General features: G+C 45.7%; 1 protein-coding gene across 2 annotated transcripts in view; it reads left to right on the top strand.

Moving 5' to 3' along the window:
- CCDC93 (CCC complex scaffolding subunit CCDC93) overlaps nucleotides 1–19645 on the top strand; it is a 99236-nt gene that overhangs the window by 30433 nt on the left and 49158 nt on the right. For both annotated transcript variants that reach the window (XM_080669243.1, XM_080669242.1), the window contains 4 exons: nucleotides 3084–3120; nucleotides 5580–5672; nucleotides 5903–5953; nucleotides 6820–6906. In XM_080669243.1, the coding sequence (XP_080525369.1) occupies nucleotides 3084–3120; nucleotides 5580–5672; nucleotides 5903–5953; nucleotides 6820–6906 (268 nt within the window). The remainder of the gene's footprint in view (nucleotides 1–3083; nucleotides 3121–5579; nucleotides 5673–5902; nucleotides 5954–6819; nucleotides 6907–19645) is intronic.

The raw sequence follows: 19645 nt of genomic DNA, 5'->3' as shown, positions 1-19645 counted from the left end.
TTAGATTTAAAAATTAAAACCTGGCAAGGCTACTCTAACACTGAAAAAAAAAACAGGAAGATGCAGCGATGACATGCATGGACTCTGGCTTGCACATTTTGTGGTCAGCCCTGGTTCTGACGCTTATACTAGTAACTATGTGACAAAGCCAATTACTTAACTTCTCTCTGCTTCAGTTTTTCTACCCAAAAGATGGGGAAAATGGTACTACTGCCTCAGAAGGATCATGTTATGTACTACTTTTTATAATCAGGGCAAAACAAATGTAGCTGCCCATACAACAGCAAGATGCCTTTCACCTGTATGAAAAGTATGGTCACTGGTGCATGCAGCGTCCCAGATTGCGAGAGAGCGCAGGCCGGGCTGAGGGACACACACACACACACACACACACACACCGTGTGCATGAATTTCATGCACCAGGCCTCTAGTTTAGTCATAAAAAGGAATTAAGTACTGATTTGTGCTATGGATGAACCTGAAAACATGCTAAGTGAAAGAAGTTAGGCATAAAAGGCCACATGTTGTATGATTCCATTTATATGAAACATCCAGAATAGGCAAATCCACAGAAACAGAAGGATTACTGGTTGCCAGGGGATGAGAGAGAGAAATGGCACTGACTGCTAATAGGTGTAGATTTCTTTGGGACAGTGAAACTATTCTTGAATTCGTGGTGATAGTTGCACAAAATAGTGAATAGACAAAAAACTGCTGAGGTATATATACTTTACAGTGGTGAATTTTGTGTTACATGAATTATACCTCAATTTAAAAAACGTAAAAAGAAAGTGAATGAAGCAAATGCATTTCCACCCCTCCAGGAGCTCAAAAGGCAGATTCCACATAACATAGTTAATCTGTGCACTGTGGTGGGATAAGTGCACTAGTGGTGTAAACCTAGAAACACATAGCTGGGGACCTAACCTTGTTTTGGATGGTTAGAGAAGTCTTCCCAGAGTCTTCATCTTTAAGGACAGAGTAGGTTAATTCTACCTGGGAATTAAATTGTTCAGATTTATTAGCTGACTGCTTTAATTTGGAAAATCCGCAGAGTTCCTGGGCCTTAAATAAGGGCTGTCTGCCTAAGGGTGTGTCTTCTGTCCTTAGGGTCTCCACAGACTAAAGCCTGGAAAACAAATAAATACTCAAGGTGCAAAGACACCACTAGGAGCAGAGACTTAGTGAAATCCTCAATTGGTCAAGGCTCCCTGGTTGAGAACACAAAACCCTACCCCTAGTTTCAGCTGAAGGATTGATTACTGAGATCCATGGGCTTAAAACACGGAATCTTTACTGAGCCAGGGTCATTTCCCAAGCATCATATTGAAACTGGGCCTCCAAGGATGCTGGTGTGTACTCCACGAATTGTAAACTGTCTAGAGGCCTTAGGAATTGGGAAGCTGGTGCTGCAGCTGCTGACAAAAATATCACACCACTTCTGCCAAAATCAGGAAGCCACTGTGACAGCTGCTGGCCCCCAAACCAAGTTGCTTCTGTGATCCACACTACACAGTGAATCCTTTATGACCTTCCTCTCACCTCATCTAACAGTTGCACATTCAAAACTCCAGCAAATGCACCTGATTGGTAGAGCCTAACCAGTATTCAGCATGCTAAGTATAGGGAGTATGGAACATAGAGTTTTTTGTTTTTTAGCCTCCCCACTATAGAAAGATGCAATAGATATTACTAAGCTAATTCACAGAATCTGCCATGAAGTCCTTTACAGAATATGGTACCTAATCCACCTTTAATCTCGGTCTGCTGCACTTTGGGTCCATAGATTTATGCCTAATGGATGGGAATGTTGTGCCCAGCAGTGACTTTGTGGTTTCTCCAATAGTATGACAATCTTATTACATGGTCAGGTGATACTTTTGGCTTTCAGTGTTTTCTTTCACTTGTTTTAGTTTATTTATTCAACATACATTGGAAATACCAAATGTAAAAGTAGCATCAATGCTTCTAGGAGAAGGATGCAGACATGCAAATATCCGGGAAGTGGGGGAACATGTACAGATCCAAGGCAGAGAGTCTGTGCATGAGGATGCTTTGGAGAAGAAGTGGCTTTAGAGCTGAGGTGTGGGGAGTGAGTAGGAAAGTAGGAGAGAAGAGGACAGCACAGTGTGTGCAAAGTTCTCTGTTCAGGCAATGGATTTGCAAGAGCATGTAAGGTGATCTGCAGGGGATGAAGCGAAATGGTTGTTAGGCAGGGCCATAGAACGGAAAGCCTAATGAGGGTGCCCAGGAGGTCCAGTTTGTCCTGAGGGACAATGGGAAGTTGGATAAGAATGGGGAGGAGGAGTGGGAGTAGAGTGAGGCTAGAGGTCAGAGACCAGGTAAGAGGCCAGCACAGTGATCTATTAAGGAAGGCCTGGCATGAGTGAGAGCAGAGTAGGAGCCCTTAATTTGTTTGTTTGTTTTTAATGGTTGCTTGCCATTTTTATGTCCTTATAAACTATTTACAGGTAAGTGAGGTTGGGTATTTTTCATCATGCTTTTTTATTTTAGGTTGAATGGTTTTGCATTGTTATACTTGCTATAAAAAAACATAGATATTAATTAGAGCCATAAAATAAACTAATTTAAATTAAAGAGCATTTGTGAATGTCTTTGAATTTAAAGTTGAGTGATGGGAACACAATATTACTGGCAAAATGCTTCTGTATGCTTGAAAGGAAAAATTGGGCTGGACTGGAGATTGTGCAAGTCGCCATTGGAGAGTATGTTTAGCTTGAGCAATACATTCACATTTGTTTATACAGATATTTTCAAGACATTTAGCTTAAATTGTGAATCTGAAATATAGTTCCTTCTTCAAAAAGTAAAGAGAATGCACTTAAAGGGAATGTTGTACTCTGTACTGAGTTCCCGTTGAAGCATTTATATGGTGAATAGGGTAGCTGGCTCTTTATTCAAAAACAGTGGAATATATTTGTGGTTTGGGCACTTAAAATATTTTCTCCAGTCACCAAATAGCCTAAAGTGGCTTTTTATATGAAAATTCAACTAAACTGCATTTGACGAACTTAATGTGATTTTTGAATAGTAATTGAACTCCCCTTTTTTGTGGCCTGCAGGAGATATGGATTTAGCCGCCAGAGCAAAACAGAGAAGGTAAGAAAAGCATAGATAATGGGAGAGAAAATTTGAGAGATGGAAGTGACCCACCCTTTTGCCTCTGTCTGATACTGACAGACTGCCCAGCATGGGTGAGAAGACAAGGCTGCTGCCAACCAGGCTCTGTTCCTTGGGCAAACCCCAGGGCTGCAAGGATATGCCTCCCAGGCCAGGGAGTTGAAGCAACAGCCTCATCTGAGGCTAGAAATGGAGGGTAATTGAAAGTCATGGCCCCTAAGTCAATCCTGTGGACCCTAATAATTCTAAAAGTGTGAAGGTGAACTCTATTACCAGTGATCTTAGCACTCCTCATCCGGTGAGAGTGACCCTAGACAGGTGGAAGCAGGATGCTGGCAGTGAGATAGAACATGACCATAAATTACAGGCCTGCCTGTATTAAGGTAACTAGGTGGGAAAATCAGGTAAGTCAAGATGGGTTTTTCTAACTTCACAAAGCAGTCGCAAAGATTTTTCGTCATTTATGTATTTATTAATGATCCTTAATGCCAGCAGCAGGGCATGCATATAAATCTTACAGTGCCAAACCTTTTCTGTGCTCCAGGCCCTTTGTTCAGAGCTACATATGTATTTTTTCACTTACTCCTCTGAACAACTCTATGAGGAATATACTTATTCCTTTTTTTGTGTGTCAGAAAGCTGAGGCCCGGAGAGGCTCAGTGATTTGTCCAAGATCACACAGCTCCTTAAGTACCATAATAATAATCTGAATCCAGGTCTGTGTGACATCAAAGCCTGTGCTTTTAACCACTGCCTATTAAAAGAATAAAGTGCTAACTAAAGAAGTCAGTGGCCTCTTAAAAAGTAGAGTCCTGCTGCTTGAGGTCTATTAATAACCTTTTTCTCATTCCTCACCTAATCCCCAGGTTTTCTTTAATGAAACACCTATTGTTATTCTCTATCTAGCTTTCACAGATAGATCTCTCGGTTTTTCTTTTGGGAGGCCCTTCCTGACCTTAGCCTCCCTCTTATTCCTGTGGTAATTGCTGTCTCTGTCATGAAGAGCCCTGACAATGACTAGGAGCATATGTTCTAAAGCCGGATTTGCTGCTAACTTCATCCCTTCTCTGTGTGACTTTGGACAATATGCTTAATTGTTGTGCCTTAATTCATAGCATCTATAAAATGGGGGCAGCACTGTTGTAAAGATTAAAATGTAAAGGACATGGAATGATCCAATACAGAGTAAACATCTAGTTATTATTTCATTAGTAGTCAGTCATGCACTGATTTTATCTTTTTTTGGTTTTCTTGTTATTTTTTTTCCACATTTGTGTTTTTCACTCAACTAAACAGTTATTTCCTCCAAAACAAGGTATTTTCTAGATTTAAGTATGTCATGTGGCATCTGGTATATAAGAATTTGATGCATACATTTAATTTGATATGTAATTTAAGTCTGAAAAGAATGTTTATGCATATGACTATATTCTGAAATAAGACCATTTGATTATGATTGAAAGAATCATAAAATGCCCATAAATGAGCATTCCCATCTGGCTTGTCTTGTCATTCTTAGTCAGATGGCACATTTGAACTGGAAGTCTTGTCCCCTGTAGATATACCCAGTAGTAGGGAGCTCAAGGTGTTCCCCAGGGTCAGTTGTAGACTTGTTATAGAAAAGCATCCTAGAATTGGGATGATCTGAGAAGGGTATTTGAGACTAGTCCTCCCTTTCAACCTTAGAAGACCCTGGTATCCAGAGAAGGTAAGCCTGAGGTCACCCAGCTGGTGGATGACAGACATGGAATTAAAACCAAGAACTCAAGACTTGCAGCCCATGTTTGAGGAACAGTAGTTAATCCAGGTATCTTGAGTGTGGTGTGGTCCATTTAAAGCCTGAGACCAGATACAGAACATGGAGCATGATCACCAGGTAAAGCAGGTTAGAATTTTATCATTTAGGCCAGTGTTTTTCAAACTTTGTTGACTTTCAGTTTCACAAAGCAGTACTTAACCTTTGACTATCTGCAAAGCACTCTGATCTCTTATTTTCTGTAAATTTTATTCAATCTGTTTAGATGCTTTGTCGTACCTAAATTATTTTCATGTCCCACTAATAGGTCTCAACTGACAGTTTGAAAAAAAAAACCACTCCTTTAGGCAGTGATCTGCTCTTGAAGGCATTAAAATAGGGGAAAGACCCCCCATCAAAATGTAAGGATAAGTCAGGCAAATGTGTACAATCTGATGGGGATTAATCAGCAAGCAGTTCAGTAATGGGAAAAGGCATTGGCCAGGGCCTGAAGCTGGACCTGCTTGCTCTGCAGTTGGAATGGAAGCCCAGGTGTCTGGATTTTCCATTCTTCTCAGGGACTGGTTCAGCTCTCCAGATCTGTGTGTTTTCTTTCATACACTCATGCCTTTTTGCAATGTTTTCTTTCCTCTACTGAGTCTCCAACTCCGATGCTCAGCTGCTTTTGCATCTTCCTTTCCAGGCTGAGGACAAGAAAACGGCACTTCCCACAGGGCTCTCGGCTGCAGAAAAAGCTGATGCCCATGAGGAGGATGAGCTTCAAGCTGCTGAAGAGGTATGTGGCCCATGTAGGTCCCCTGAGGTTTCTGTTTAAATCATTTGGGGAGAAACTTCACTTTCCTCCTCAGCTTTCCAGAATGGCCAGGTGTTTCTCACAGCCAGCTGCTGTTAGTTGATCAATAAAATAACCCTTAGATTCCACCACAAAGACCTGTTTAGACATAATTGTGTAAGTCTTACATAAACAAATCTGCTCACTGCTACTTCTCTCCATTTCTCTCTTAGCAGCGTATTCAATCACTGATGACCAAGATGACCGCCATGGCAAATGAGGAGGTAAGGTGGGAGTGATCCTTGGGGAGGATATGGTATGGAGATGGGAACTTGGAACCAACCTGCTTGGCTCTTTGGGGCCTCTTCCCTGAGGGACTACCTTCAGAGCCTTGTCTTTTCAGCACCCAAGTGTTTCCTGTTTCCTAGGAATCTTTCTTTTGAGAAGCTTTTATAGTGTTCCCGTCCATGGGACCTCTAGGAGGAAGACTTGAGGGACCCTTGTGAAGCAGGGTGTCCCTGCTGGGACAGTACCATATGGTCCTCAGCAGAAGAGCCATGGTTCAGCCTCTCCATAACCATGAGTTAATCCCATGCCAAAGGAACCATTGTCTTCTGTTTCCTTCCTGTACCATCTAGGTAGAAAATGGAATACCAGATTTAGAGTTGGTCTTCTCAGAAGCCTCTCCAGAAGGTTTAACCAAGAGTTTTGAAAGGATCATTTATTTGGAAGCAGGAAAGGCCTGTGATAGAACATTTTAGGAGTTCTGAGAGTCCTCTTTTTCTCCCATTTGCACTTCTGTTTTACCTGGGTCCTAAGTCTGCTAGTTCCCTGCAAGTTCTGTGTAGTGACCTTTAGGAAGAGAGACCTTGGGATGGGGTATATAGGGTGAAGAATGACTTCCCAGAGGGACCCAGGGTCCGAAGAGAATCTGGCCCAGTAAGCCGAGTGACTCAGGAAGTGGAGAGGTGGATTCACATTTGTCCCAAGGCTTGTTTTCTCTCTTGTTGATGAATCCATAAACAAAAGCCCAACTGTTTTCTCCCCTGGGAATATTACCTATTTTACTGTAATACTCAGAGCGTTAGGTTTTCCAATTCTGTGAAAGATAAGGTATGGTCTTGAGAACACACCCTCCCTGTGATTGTAGAGCCGTCTCACCGCAAGCTCTGTGGGCCAGATCGTGGGACTCTGCTCGGCTGAGATCAAGCAGATTGTGTCTGAGTACGCAGAGAAGGTACGTGGGGGCTCAGCTGGAGTCTTTGCCTCAGGTAATGCCCCAAGAATTTGTCCTTTTTTTTTCTACACTCTCCCCCAGCAGTGATGGAGGCAGGTTATAATTCATTAGTTACATTTGTCAGAAACATATATGTCACACAAAAGCCATCAGCATTTGCCCATTAGCTAAATTAATTCTCTTTGCAGTGCCTATTTTTCTACAAATATAAAGAGAAAACCTGTCTCTCGGAGCAATTATTGTATCTGATAAATCGATGCCCGAGGTACAGCACAGGCATTTTTCCTTCTCTACCAGGCTTCTTATGACTTGGGCTCGGTTTGGTGATTGGGCTGAGGAATGAAGCTTTGCCACAGAGGAGATAAACCCCATAACTCAGCCAAGCCCAAGGCAAAATTTTTTTGTTCCACTTTATTAAAAGGGTATAGAACGAACAGAAGCCTGAAAGCCATTATTTCAGTGTTAGATTTTTTTCATGCTGAGAATAGGCAGCAGGACCTTGAATATCTCAGGGAGACAGTGATTAATCATTTTGCACATACTGAATCTGGTCTGGCTGAGATGTAGTATCAGTAAAATCAGATTTACAGGGCATTGTTTCACATCCTTCCTTCCCCACCATACTCATTCTGCCCCCCTAAAATGTTCATGTCTGTTACAGCTTCCAGCTTTGCTTTCCTGTCTTAGAAGGCTTGACAAAAAATTAGCTCTGCTTCAACCCCTGTGCAATATTCTTCTGAAGTGATTACACAGGTGATGTAATTGGGAAGAGATGCTACCTGTAATCTGGAGGATATAATCTATAAACACAGCACATGGTCATCTCCCACCAAATAAACTCAAAAGACTTAAAGATGTACTTGTGTACTTTCAGGAGAACCTAAGTCCTTTTCTGGGCAAACTATAGATGGCATTCTGACCACTGTCACCTTCCCTATGTTGTAAACTGAAATAGAGGTCACTTTGGATTCTATGAAAATTGGATTAGAAAACCAATGTTAAGAAGTATTGGCTGGGGCGGGGGGGGGGGGGGGGGGGGAGGGGCAAGAGAACCCCGCCCCCAGATAGTCGAAACCTGCTTACTAGCTGTCTTACTCAAAATGCCAGAAAAGAGTGAAATTAGAAGTCGTTTTAGACAGGTCTCTTTCCAAAAACATAAAATTAACTTCTCAGAATTGTAGGACAAGAGTTCATTGCTTGATTATCTGTGTTGTTTGCATTGAATAGATCATATAGCATTAAAGATGATGATTTTTAAAATGAAATTGCTTTTAATCCTAATTCCATATCACATTTATTTTACACTAGAGGCCCGGTGCACGAAATTCGTGCACGGGGGTGGGGGGTGTCCTTCAGCCCAGCCTGCACCCTCTCCAGTCTGGGACCCCTCAAGGGATGTCCAACTGCCCTCTCACAATCCAGGACTGCTGGCTCCCAACTGCTCGCCTGCCTGCCTTCCTGATTACCCCTAACCGCTTCTGCCTGCCAGCCTGATCACCCCCTAACCACTCCTCTGCCAGCCTGATTGATGCCTAACTGCTCCCCTGCCAGCCTCATTGCCCCTAACTGCCCTCCCCTGCAGGCCTGGTCACCCCTAACTGCCCTTCCCTCCAGGCTTGATCGCCCCCAACTGCCCTCCCTTGCAGGCCTGGTTCCTCCCAACTGCCCTCCCCTGCTGGCCTGATCGCCCCCAACTGCCCTCCCTTGCAGGCCTGGTCCCTCCCAGCTGCCCTCCCCTGCTGGCCATCTTGTGGCGGCCATCTTGTGTCCACATGGGGGCAGTCATCTTGTGTGTTGGAATTATGGTCAATTTGCCCTGGTATCGGGTTTATTTATCTTCTATCATTGAAACTTTGTAGCCTTAAGCGGAGGCCAAGGTAGGCCAGGGCAGGTGAAAAGCTTGGCTTCCTCCATCGCCAGGGGCAACTCAAGCCTGCTGCTCTCTCCAGCTCCATGGCTGCCAACATTTTTGTTGGGATTTATTTATCTTCTATAATTGAAACTTTGTAGCCTTGAGCGGAGGCGTGGGCCCGCCAGGGCAGGCAGAAAGCTTGGCTTCCTCCATTGCCGGGGAAACCCAAGCCTCCTGCTCTTTCTGTGGCTGCAGCCATCTTGGTTGGGTTAATTTGCATACTCACTCCTGATTGGCTGGTGGGTGTGGCTTGTGGGTATAGCAGAGGTACGGCAAATTTGCATATTACTCTTTTATTAGATAGGATTTGCATATTAACTTCAAGTGTTTGTCCCTGATACCATAGTTGTACTTAGTTGCAATTATCATGTAAGTCAAAGAAATAGAACACTGTAGCTAAAACATGCATATAGAGCAGGGGTGGGCAAACTTTTTGACTCGAGGGCCACAATGGGTTCTTAAACTGGACCGGAGGACCGGAACAAAATCATGGATGGAGTGTTTGTGTGAACTAATAAATTCAAAGTAAAGGAGCAGAGGGGAGAGCAAGAGAACCGGATAGAACAGCCGGATCCGGCCCGCGGGCCGTAGTTTGCCCACGACTGATATAGAGTCATGTCTTGGTTTATATCTGTCTCCTCTACTCCCAGTTATGTGATAATGGCTAATTTATTTAACCTCTCCTTGCCCTAGTATCTTCATCTGCAAAATGGGAATATTATTACTTTCCTGGCAGAGTGTTTTGAAGACTTTATGAAATGTGACCAAAATGCCTAGAATAGTGCCTTGCATATTCAAAGTATTTAGCTAATGGTAACCTTTATTTGCATTTTTATAGTCTGTATTTTTTTGTCACATCAAATCCTAAACATTTTCTCTTTTAGTCTTCATGATTATTTCAATACTAGATAATCCATGTGTTGATACAACACAATTCATCAAATATTTCCTGATTGTCAGACTTTTAAGTTGTTTCTGTTGCCATTGTAGATAATCCTAATATATAAAAAGCCAGGGGCCATCACAACAAAACAACTGGACAGACGACCGAACACAGGCTGCATGGGGCAACCAGGCCAGCAGGGGGGTTAGTGAAGGACGACCAAATGACTGAACAGCAGGCTATGTGGGGCAACCAGGCCAGCAGGTGGGTTAGTGAGGGACAACCAAACGACTGAACAGCAGGCTGTGTTGGGCGACCAGGCTGGCAGGAGAGTTAGTGGGGGACAACCAAACGAGGCAGGCAGGGGGGGCAGTTGGGGGCGACCAGGCCAGCAGAGGGGGGCAGTTGGGGGCAACCAGGCTGCCAGGGGGGAGGCAGTTGGGGGCGAACAGGCCGGCAGGGGAGGCAGCTGGGGGCGAACAGGCCGGCAGGGGGGGCAGTTAGGAGAGATCAGGCAGGCAGGCAGGTGAGCAGTTAGGAGCCAGCTGTCCCGGATTGTGAGAGGGATCTTGGATAGGAGAGGGTACAGGCTGGGCTGAGGGGACTCCAACCCCCCCACATCACGAATTTCATGCACCATGGCAGGAGCACCTGCTCAGAGGGCAAGTCTACAGCTGCTCAGCTGACCAGGATGAGCGGTGTGGAGTGCCAATTCCCGCAGGCCACGCCCCCCCCACCAGTGCATGAATCTGTGCATTAGACCTCTAGTAGTGTTATAAAATCTGAGCAGATAGTTTCTGCTAAAAGGTTTCCTAGGAGTTGATGATTGGGTTATGACTCTGTTGCCTTACAAATAAGTTGTAACAGTATAAAAATACTATCAGTAATGAAGGACCGAAGACCACTAGGAACACACCTGTAGTTGAACAAATTGAGCAAGTTTATTGCTGGTTATAGTGGGGGGAACCATACAGTAGTGGGAATCATACAGCTTCTCAGTAAGAAGGCATTAGAAAAGACTTATTATGGATTTAGACTTGATTTGGGGGAAAGTTTAAGAAAGTAGGGCTTTGCTCTGTGTTGAATGTTTTAAGGATGGGCAAGTCAATGAATGGCAGCTAAATAAATCTAATATATAAGATGGGGATTGAATGAAGGTTAAAGCTGTGTACTTATATTAGCCAATATAGGGGGATGTTTGGTCTTTGGGGGGATTTGAACAGTATTAAGGTTTTTTACCGTGTTCAGACATGATTACAAAATGGTCATGTTTTGCCTCTATCTTCATGAACTTGTCTGATGTTGATGTTTTTGGGGATTGTTTATGTTTAACACCAATGCCTAGTATAAGTACAGGCCAGCTCCAGCAACATCAAGGCCTTACTAAGGTTAGCTCTCAGACAACAGGGGCTGCTTTTCTCTTTCTCTATTTTTTGTCTATTTAGTTACCTATTTTTATAAAGCAATATTATCAGAAATGTAGTGGCTTACAACAACACAAATTTATTATAGTTTGTGTGGGTCAGCAGTTGGGTACAGCTTAGCAGGGTTCTTTGTTTTGGACTCTCGCCAGGTTTCAGTGGAGGTGCTGCCTAGGGCTGCAGTCTCATCTGAAGTTCAGCTGGGAAGGATTCACTTCTGAGTTGGTATGGTTTTTGGCAGCATCAATTCTTACAGGCTATCAGCTGGAGGTTGCCTTCAGTTCCTTGCCATGAGGGCCTCCCCATCATTGTCACTTGTCTCATCAAAGCCAGCAAGGGACAGCCTTCCTCACAAGACACATTACAATTTCATTAAACACAGTTACATACATGCAATCACATACATACATGCAATCACATACATCCATCACCTTTGCTGTATTTTGTTGGTTAGAAACAAGTCATAGGTCCCACCCACATTCAGGGGGAGGTATTACACAAAGACCTGAATACTAGGAGGCAGAGATTATGGAGCCTTTTTAGGATTGTTTATCACAATGTATTAGTTTTTCTCTTTAGTTTAACTGCCATAAACTGGGCTAAAACCAGGTCCTGGTAGTTTATCTAAAACCCATGCCCCTGCCTTCAGGGTCTAAATCATGAAACCCTTGGCAGTAGAGATGAGATTGAGGAATGCCCAGGAGGGAAGCTACCAGTGGTACTTGAAAGAAATATAAATTAGGCTGAAATCAGGGTAGACATTTGTTCAGTGAAGAAAAGGGACAAGGTAGTTTTGGGAGGATGAAAGTATGAAAATTATTTTGTGACCAAGGAATGAATCAAACAGCTTGCCTGGTACAAGTGTATTGAAAGTCAACAGGCATTAGGATATAAACATGAGGTAAAAAGTTCTATATATTAAAGAGGTAATATGCAAATTGACTGTCACTCCCACACACAAGATGGCTGCCCCCATGTGGTCAAAGATGGCCACCCCCATGTGGACACAAGATGGCCACTACAAGATGGCCAGCAGGGGAGGGCAGTTGTGGGTGATCAGGCCAGCAGGGGAGGGCAGTTGGGGGGAACAGGCCTGCAGGGGAGGGTAGTTGGGGGGACCCAGGCCTGCAGGGGAGGGCAGTTGGGGGGGACCAGGCCTGCAGGAGAGGGCAGTTGGGGGTGACCAGGTACAGGGAAGGACAGTTGGGGGCGACCAGGCCTGCAGGGAAGGACAGTTAGGGGTGACCAGGCCAGCAGGGGAGGGCAGTTAGGGGGCAGTTGGGCCGGCAGGGGAGCAGTTAGGCATCAATCAGGCTGGCAGGGGAGTGGTTAGGTGGTGATCAGGCTGGCAGGCAGAAGTGGTAGGGGCAGTTAGGTAGACAGGCAGGCGAGTGGTTGGGAGCCAGCAGTCCTGGATTTTGAGAGGGGTCCCAGATTGGAGAGGGTGCAGGCTGGGCCGAGGGACACATACACCCCCGTACACGAATTTTGTGCACCGGGCCACTAGTGTATATATACTCTGAGTGGCCAGATTATTATGATCTCTGAACACATAATAATATGGCCACTCAGTATATATATATGGAGGCCCAGTGCATGAATTCGTGCATGGGTGGGGTCTGGCCAGCCTGGCCAGGGGGAGGGGACATGGGTGGTTGGCTGGCCTGCCTGCTGGTTGAACTCCTGGTCAAGGGGGCAATTTGCATATTAGCCTTTTATTATATAGGATATACTCTGAGTGGCCAGATTATTATGCGTTCAGAGATCATAATAATCGGCCACTCAGTATATATGTGCAGACTTCTCTTTCATTTGTAAAGTTCAGAGTTTCTTAGAACAGTGTAACATGATAAATAATACACTTTTCACAGAAGTCTCTGAGAAATGTAACTCAATTTAATATGGTTCCTGCAAAGCATCAGGGAAGAGGACTGTGAAGAAGCTTCCAGATAAATAATTCATGAGTGTCAGTAGGCTCTTGGCCAGGGAGCACCATCTCCCTTTGTTTCCACAGGGTACCACCCTTCCCAGAACATTCTAGATGAGGCACCACTGCCTTTTGGTGTTGATGTCTAATGTACCGACTGCATCCTACTGTTCGTTTTTATAGGGAAGGTGAGTCTATTACTGTGATTGGCAGAAAACTAAAAAGCCTGACTGGCCCTAGCTGGTTTGGCTCAGTGGATAAAGCATTGGCCTGCAGACTGAAAGGTTCTGGGTTCGATTTTGATGCCCAGGTTGTGGGCTCAGTCCCCAGTAGGGGATGTGCAGGATGCAGCCAATCAGTGATTCTCATCATTTATGTTTCTATCTCTCTCCCTCTCCCTTCCTCTCTGAAATCAATAAAAATATATTTAAAAAAAAAAAAAAGCCTGACCAAAAAACTTCTAGTCTACTATCCCCCACTAACTTGAGCCAGAAGAAAAGGAAAGAAGGTGAGCCAGGGAAGGTTCAAGGTCCCTAGATGAGCAGGAAGGGACTTTCCCTAAGGCCACATACTAACCAACCTTATACCATTTTGATTTTAACCAAATCATTCTTTAGACAACATCTCCCTGAGACAGGATCTTAGAACATTTTGTTGATCCAGAGGCACAGATCTGTCTTGGGGAATCAGGAGAATTTACCCTGAGTGCGTTCTCTGTGCCTGATACTTTATATACCATTATCTCATTTAATTCTCAGAACAGTGTGCGGCCTCCTTGTTTATAATCCTCTGCATTTCTCCATCATTACACTGACTCATATGCAACTGAAACCATCTGTTTATGTGTGTGTGGACCACATTTCTCTGTAACTTCAAGCCTTACCGAGGGCTTGACAGTGTTGGTACTCCGTACATAAGCAGATGAAGATACTGAAGGTCAGAGATATTAGGTTACTTGTTCAGCACCATGTAGCTAATAGTTTCAGGTTTGCAGACAGGACTGTCTGACATAAAAACTATATTTTGGGGAGGTAAGCATCCTTAGGGGGAAGTGGGGAAGGCCTCCTTTGCCATCCTTCAGGGCCTCTTTAGATTCTCCCACCATACAACTGCATACCTTGGGCTAAGTGGAGAGAAGAGGCCAGATCATGTTGGGAACTAACTACAGAAATAAATAAAAATGAAAATGGTGTAGCCCAGGCACTTAAACACAGTCACACTTACAGTGTTGCAAGCTGTGGAAGTTTCTGTGTGGGGTGTGTGAGTGGCTTTTATATCTGGAAAATACCACATTAAAATATTCTCATGCAACTGGAATGTCACATCTTAGCCAAAAGATTGTCAACATCTTGATCATAGTGAGATGAATTTTGGGTCATCAAGAAACTTGAGAGAGGAATTGTTTTTTCTTAGGGATTTTAGAAGTTTTCTTGTCCAGCAATTAAGACATTTTGGCACCATTGTTTTTCACCTTTTTATTCTAAGGACCATTTTCTGGCAATTCATTGGAAGTCCATACTTTGCCTTGAAATAATATCTTTCAGGTGCATCTGGGTCATCTCAGGTAATTAGAGCTGGGTGTGTACCACAAAGAGGTTGTGGTCAGGAATCCTCCTCCTATCTAATAAAGAGGGAATATGCTAATGGACCATCACTCCGTCACAAAGATGGCTGTACCCACAGCTGAGGCCAAGTTCCCATAAGGAGCCTTAATGAGCAATCAGTAGGGACCTGAGGCTATGCCCTCACCCACCTGGTGGGGCTTGACAGGGAAGCTCAGGCCACACCCCCACCCGGCAGGGCTTGACAGAGGACCTCAAGGTGTGCTTTTCCCCTCCTGGTGCTGGGCTAGGGGACCTCAGGCTGCCCCCCAACCCCAGCGCCAGGCCAAGGGACCTCAGGCCGCATCCCCCACCAGGTGGGGCTTGACAGGGGACTTCAGGCCATGCCCCCCGTCCCAGCACCGGGCCAGGAGACCTGAGGCTGCGCCCTCCTGCCTGGCTGGGCTTGACAGGGGACCTCAGGCCGTGTCCCCCACCCGGCAGGTCTTGACAGGGGACCTCAGGCTGTGCCCCCCGCACCTGGCAGGGCTTGACAGGGGACCTCAGGCTGCGCCCCCCCACCCGGCAGGTCTTGACAGGGGACCTCAGGTTGCGTCCCCACCTGGCAGGTCTTGACAGGGGACCTCAGGCTGCGCCCTCCACCTGGCAGGTCTTGACAAAGAATCTCAGGTTGCGTCCCCCACCTGGCAGGTCTTGACAGGGGACCTCAGGCTGTTCCCCCCACCCAGCAGGGCTTGACAGGGGACCTCAGGTTGCGCCCCCCCACCCAGCAGGTCTTGACAGGGGACCTCAGGCTGCGCCCCCCACCTGGCAGGTCTTGACAGGGGACCTCAGGCTGCGCCCTCCACCTGGCAGGTCTTGACAGAGGATCTCAGGTTGCGTCCCCCACCTGGCAGGTCTTGACAGGGGACCTCAGGCTGCACCCCCCACCCGGCAGGGCTTGACAGGGGACCTCAAGGTGTGCTTCCCATCCTGGTGCTGGGCTAGGGGACCTCAGGCTGCTCCCCCGCCCCAGCGCCAGGCTGGGGGATTTCAGGCCACGCCCCCCCACCAGGTGGGGCTTGACAGGAAACTTCAGGCCACACCCTCCCCCACCCTGGCACCAGGCCAGGATACCTCAGACCGCACCCCCAGCCCAGCGGGGCTTGACAGGGGCCCTCAGGCTGCGCCTCTCGCCCCGGCACCAGGCCGGCGGACCTGAGGCTGTGACCCCTGCCTGGCTGGGCTTGACAGGGAACCTCAGGCCGTGCCCCCAACCCAGTGGGGCTTGACAGGGGACCTCAAGGTGCACCCCCAGTGCTGGGTTGGGGGAACTCAGGCCGCGCCCCTGCCCAGCGGGGCTTGATGGGGGACCTGAGGCTGTACCCACCTCCCAGTGCTGGGCCGGGGGAACCTAAGGCTACGCCCCCCCCACACCTGGTGGGGCTTGACGGGGAACCTCAGGCCATGCCCCCCACCCAGCGGGGCTTGACAGGGGATCTCAGGCCATGTCCCCCACCTGGTGGGGTTTGATGGAGGACCTCAAGGCACGCCCCCTGCCCTGGTCTGGGCTGGGGGACCTCAGTCCACGCCCCCTGTCCTGGTGCCGGGCCAGGGGACCTGAGGCTATGCCCCCTGCCCTGCAGGGCTTGACAAGGGTGGGACTGGCCTGGTCTGGATCTAACCCAATAGGGGGGTGCCCGGCCACGTCTGGGTCTCACGCGATTTTGAGGTGCATGTGGGTGGGCGGGGACTTGACTCTGGGTCCCATGGTGAGCCCCCAATTCTGACAGGAGGAAGGTTTTCATATACATTTTACTAATTTTCTTTCATCTCTGACACTTCTATTATAGAGAAAGGGCAAATAGCAATATTAAATTATTTCCTTGAATTAATCCCCTTTTAATGTGCACAAATTTCGTGCACTAGGTCACTAGTGTGCATATAAAAGCAGAAAGGAAAGAAAATCTCTGGAGAATGCAGACAACCACATTTGATTAGAGTAGATTTTGTTGACCATGATAATTTTTATTATACTTTATGATGCAGCCAGCAGAGAAAACAGCCTAAGGTCTGTCATTCACTGACCTGGACAGTATACTTTATAGAAACTCTTCCATGGGTGGCGGTATAAGCAAAAGGGAGCCTGTATCAGCTCTCATTACTGGAAGTAGCATGGATGCTCCAACAGCCTTGTCATATCTCTTTGCCCTTGCTTCAGTTTCTGTTAGCACCTGGGAGGTCTCACCACAGACTGTTTCAGTCTTAAGGCACCCACCTGGCATCCTTGTGTGAAATCCTACGTAATGACTCTTCCTGTGTTTGACATGGCTCAGGTCACATATTTATCCCTGGGGCAGTTGTTGGGACCAGGTGACCAGCCTCCTGATTGGCAGCTTCTCTAAAATGAAAGAGAGTGTAAGATAAGATGATGGTTCCCCAAAGGAAGGGGTTGCTGTTGTGAAACCAAAGTATTCTGGACACTCATGACGGCTAGCACCTCCATAAGCCTTTGTTCATAGTAAGTCCTCAGGATATTTGTCTAACCAAATTGGATGAAACTGACCCAAAAGAATCTATTGTTTTATAAGGTTTCTCTTTCCATAGTTTCAGTTACCTAAAACAGTATTATAACAGTATAGTTATAATTTTTTATTTTGTTATTAGTTATTATTGTTAACCTCTTACTGTGCCTAATTTATACATTTAAAACATACGTATGTATAGGAAAAACATGGAGTATATAGTATTTGGTATTATCCATGGTTTCAGGCATCCACTGGAATCTGGGAACTGTCATCTGCCCTCTTGAGGTAGCTGCCTTATTGTTGTTGTTTTTCTCTATCCTGGTTTTAATTTTTTGAATTAGTATTATGAAGACTTCTCAAACATTTTAAAAGAGAGTTAGTGTAATTTGGGGGTATTTTAAGTCTTCAGCTTGATGTCTTTTTTTTTTAATTTTTCCTCACCTGAGGATATGCTGCTCTTGTTTTTTTGTTTTGTTTTTAGAGAAAGGGCCAGAGAGAGAGAGAGATGAAAGAGGAACATTGATAGGTCAGCTCTTGTACGTGCCCCGATTGGGGATCAAACACAAAACCTAGGTATGTGCCCTGACCAGGAAATGAACCTGCAACCTTTTGGTGTATGGGGCAATGCTCCAACCAACTGAGCCACTCGGTCCAGGCTCCAGCTTGATTTCTTTTCTGCCAAAGAACTGGCAGAATTGGTCCTCTATTGGGATGATTTCTTCTTTCACCAAACATCTATTGAGCATGTGCTTTGTGCCAGGCAGTGTCAGGTGTAGGGGCGGGGATAGAGTTGTAAGACATGCATACTGTCCTGAGGAGCTCCCAGTTAGGAGTCAGTCAGCCTGTAAGGAGATAAATTACAGGATAATATCATTTGTGTGATCTAAGTAGACATCACTTGCTACTTGGTGTGTGTTGTCAATTGAAATGTTAGTATGTGCCCAAAGAAAGTGTTTGGTAGTTGATATTGAACTTTTTTCCTATTAATAATTAGGTAGAATAGATGACTTTTTAAAATTGTACCCACTTGAAGTGAAATGGGAGAGAATAGTTTAAAAGGGTCTAGGAACTGAGTAAAGATAACCATCCCCCAGGGACCTTGCCTGGACCAGAAGGTCATGGGAAGCTTGGCTACTTAATTAGAGAATCAGGCCTGAGCTGAAACCAGGATGGTTTCTAATAAGCTTAATGTGAATATTTCTAATCCCATCATCTGACTACAAAGATCATTTTATCATTTTCTAGCAGGACTGGCATATGGAGTGGGGGAAGTAAAATGGGGAAAAGGAGGAGTTGGCCTTTTGGGAACCTCCTACTCTGGCCCCGGAGGGAAAAACCCAGGTTGGGATCAGAAGGGTGAGAGCAAGAGTGGATTTTTGCCCCTTCCTTCTAGACTGTGTTTCTTTATATAAGGCCACAGGGTTACACAAGTCATATCCTAAGTCCATATACCTCTGGAGGGCCAGAAGTTCATCTTTCATCTCTGTTGCCTAACATATAAGCGGTGTTCTGTAGAGGCTAATAGATGACTAGAAGACTATGTAGACTCACCCAATATCCATAAAAGGTGACTTCCCTTCTTAAGATAGGCTCCTCTGTGATGATGTGTGGATCAGCTCCTTGTTGTCTCCTTCACAGCACTGCTAACAATGCACCATTTTATTTGTCTTTGCCTGTCTCCCAGGACTAGAATGTTTGTTGTCATCGAGGACTGGGATCATTGTAGATCATAAACATTTGTTGAAGGAAGGGAGAAGAAAGAAAAAGAAGAGCTTTCAAAATGCTCTCTCTGTGGCACAATTTAGGCTTGGAGAGAAAGAAGGTAGAGGATACAGCCCCTTTATTTATGAACTAGAGGCCCAGTGCACGAAATTCAGGCACTAGGCGGGGCACGGGGTGTCCCTCAGCCCAGCCTGTGCCCTCTTGCAGTCCGGGAGCTCTCGAGGGATGTCCGCCTGCCTGCTGGCTGCTCGTTAGTGCTGCCGTGGAGGCAGGAGAGGCTCCTGCCACTGCCGCTGCACTTGTCAGCCGTGAGCCCGGCTTCTGGCTGAGCGCACTGACCACCAGGGGGCAGTTCCTAGGTTGAGCGTCTGCACCCTGGTGGTCAGTACACATCATAGCGACTGGTTGTTCCATGTTTGGTCGATGTGCATATTAGCCTTTTATTATATAGGATGAATCAGTTTTTCTTGACTAGAAGGTCCAGGGGTAAGGTCTGTGTCTCTTTCCACATTCACACTCCCTACCACTCTGCCCCACACATAATAGGTTCTGAGTAAAAGTTAGTTGAACTAAACCAAGGAAGCTAGGGAGAGATATTTAAAACTATAATCAGAATTTAAAGATTAAGGAACCCAGTAAATCTGGAGAGAATCATGCTAAATGTGTTTGCATTAACAAACAGGTTAAAAATTTCCTAAATTCTGAGTGACCAATGAGATACTCTATAACTAACAGCAAGGAGAATGGTATTTCTAATGAATTGTCAACCGGATGGAATTGTCTCAAGCTTTATAGCACAGCCTAT

This window comes from Plecotus auritus (assembly GCF_963455305.1).
Source record: "Plecotus auritus genome assembly, chromosome: 5".
In the NCBI taxonomy this organism is placed as follows: domain Eukaryota; kingdom Metazoa; phylum Chordata; class Mammalia; order Chiroptera; family Vespertilionidae; genus Plecotus; species Plecotus auritus.
This window is presented reverse-complemented; position numbering and strand designations above follow the sequence as displayed.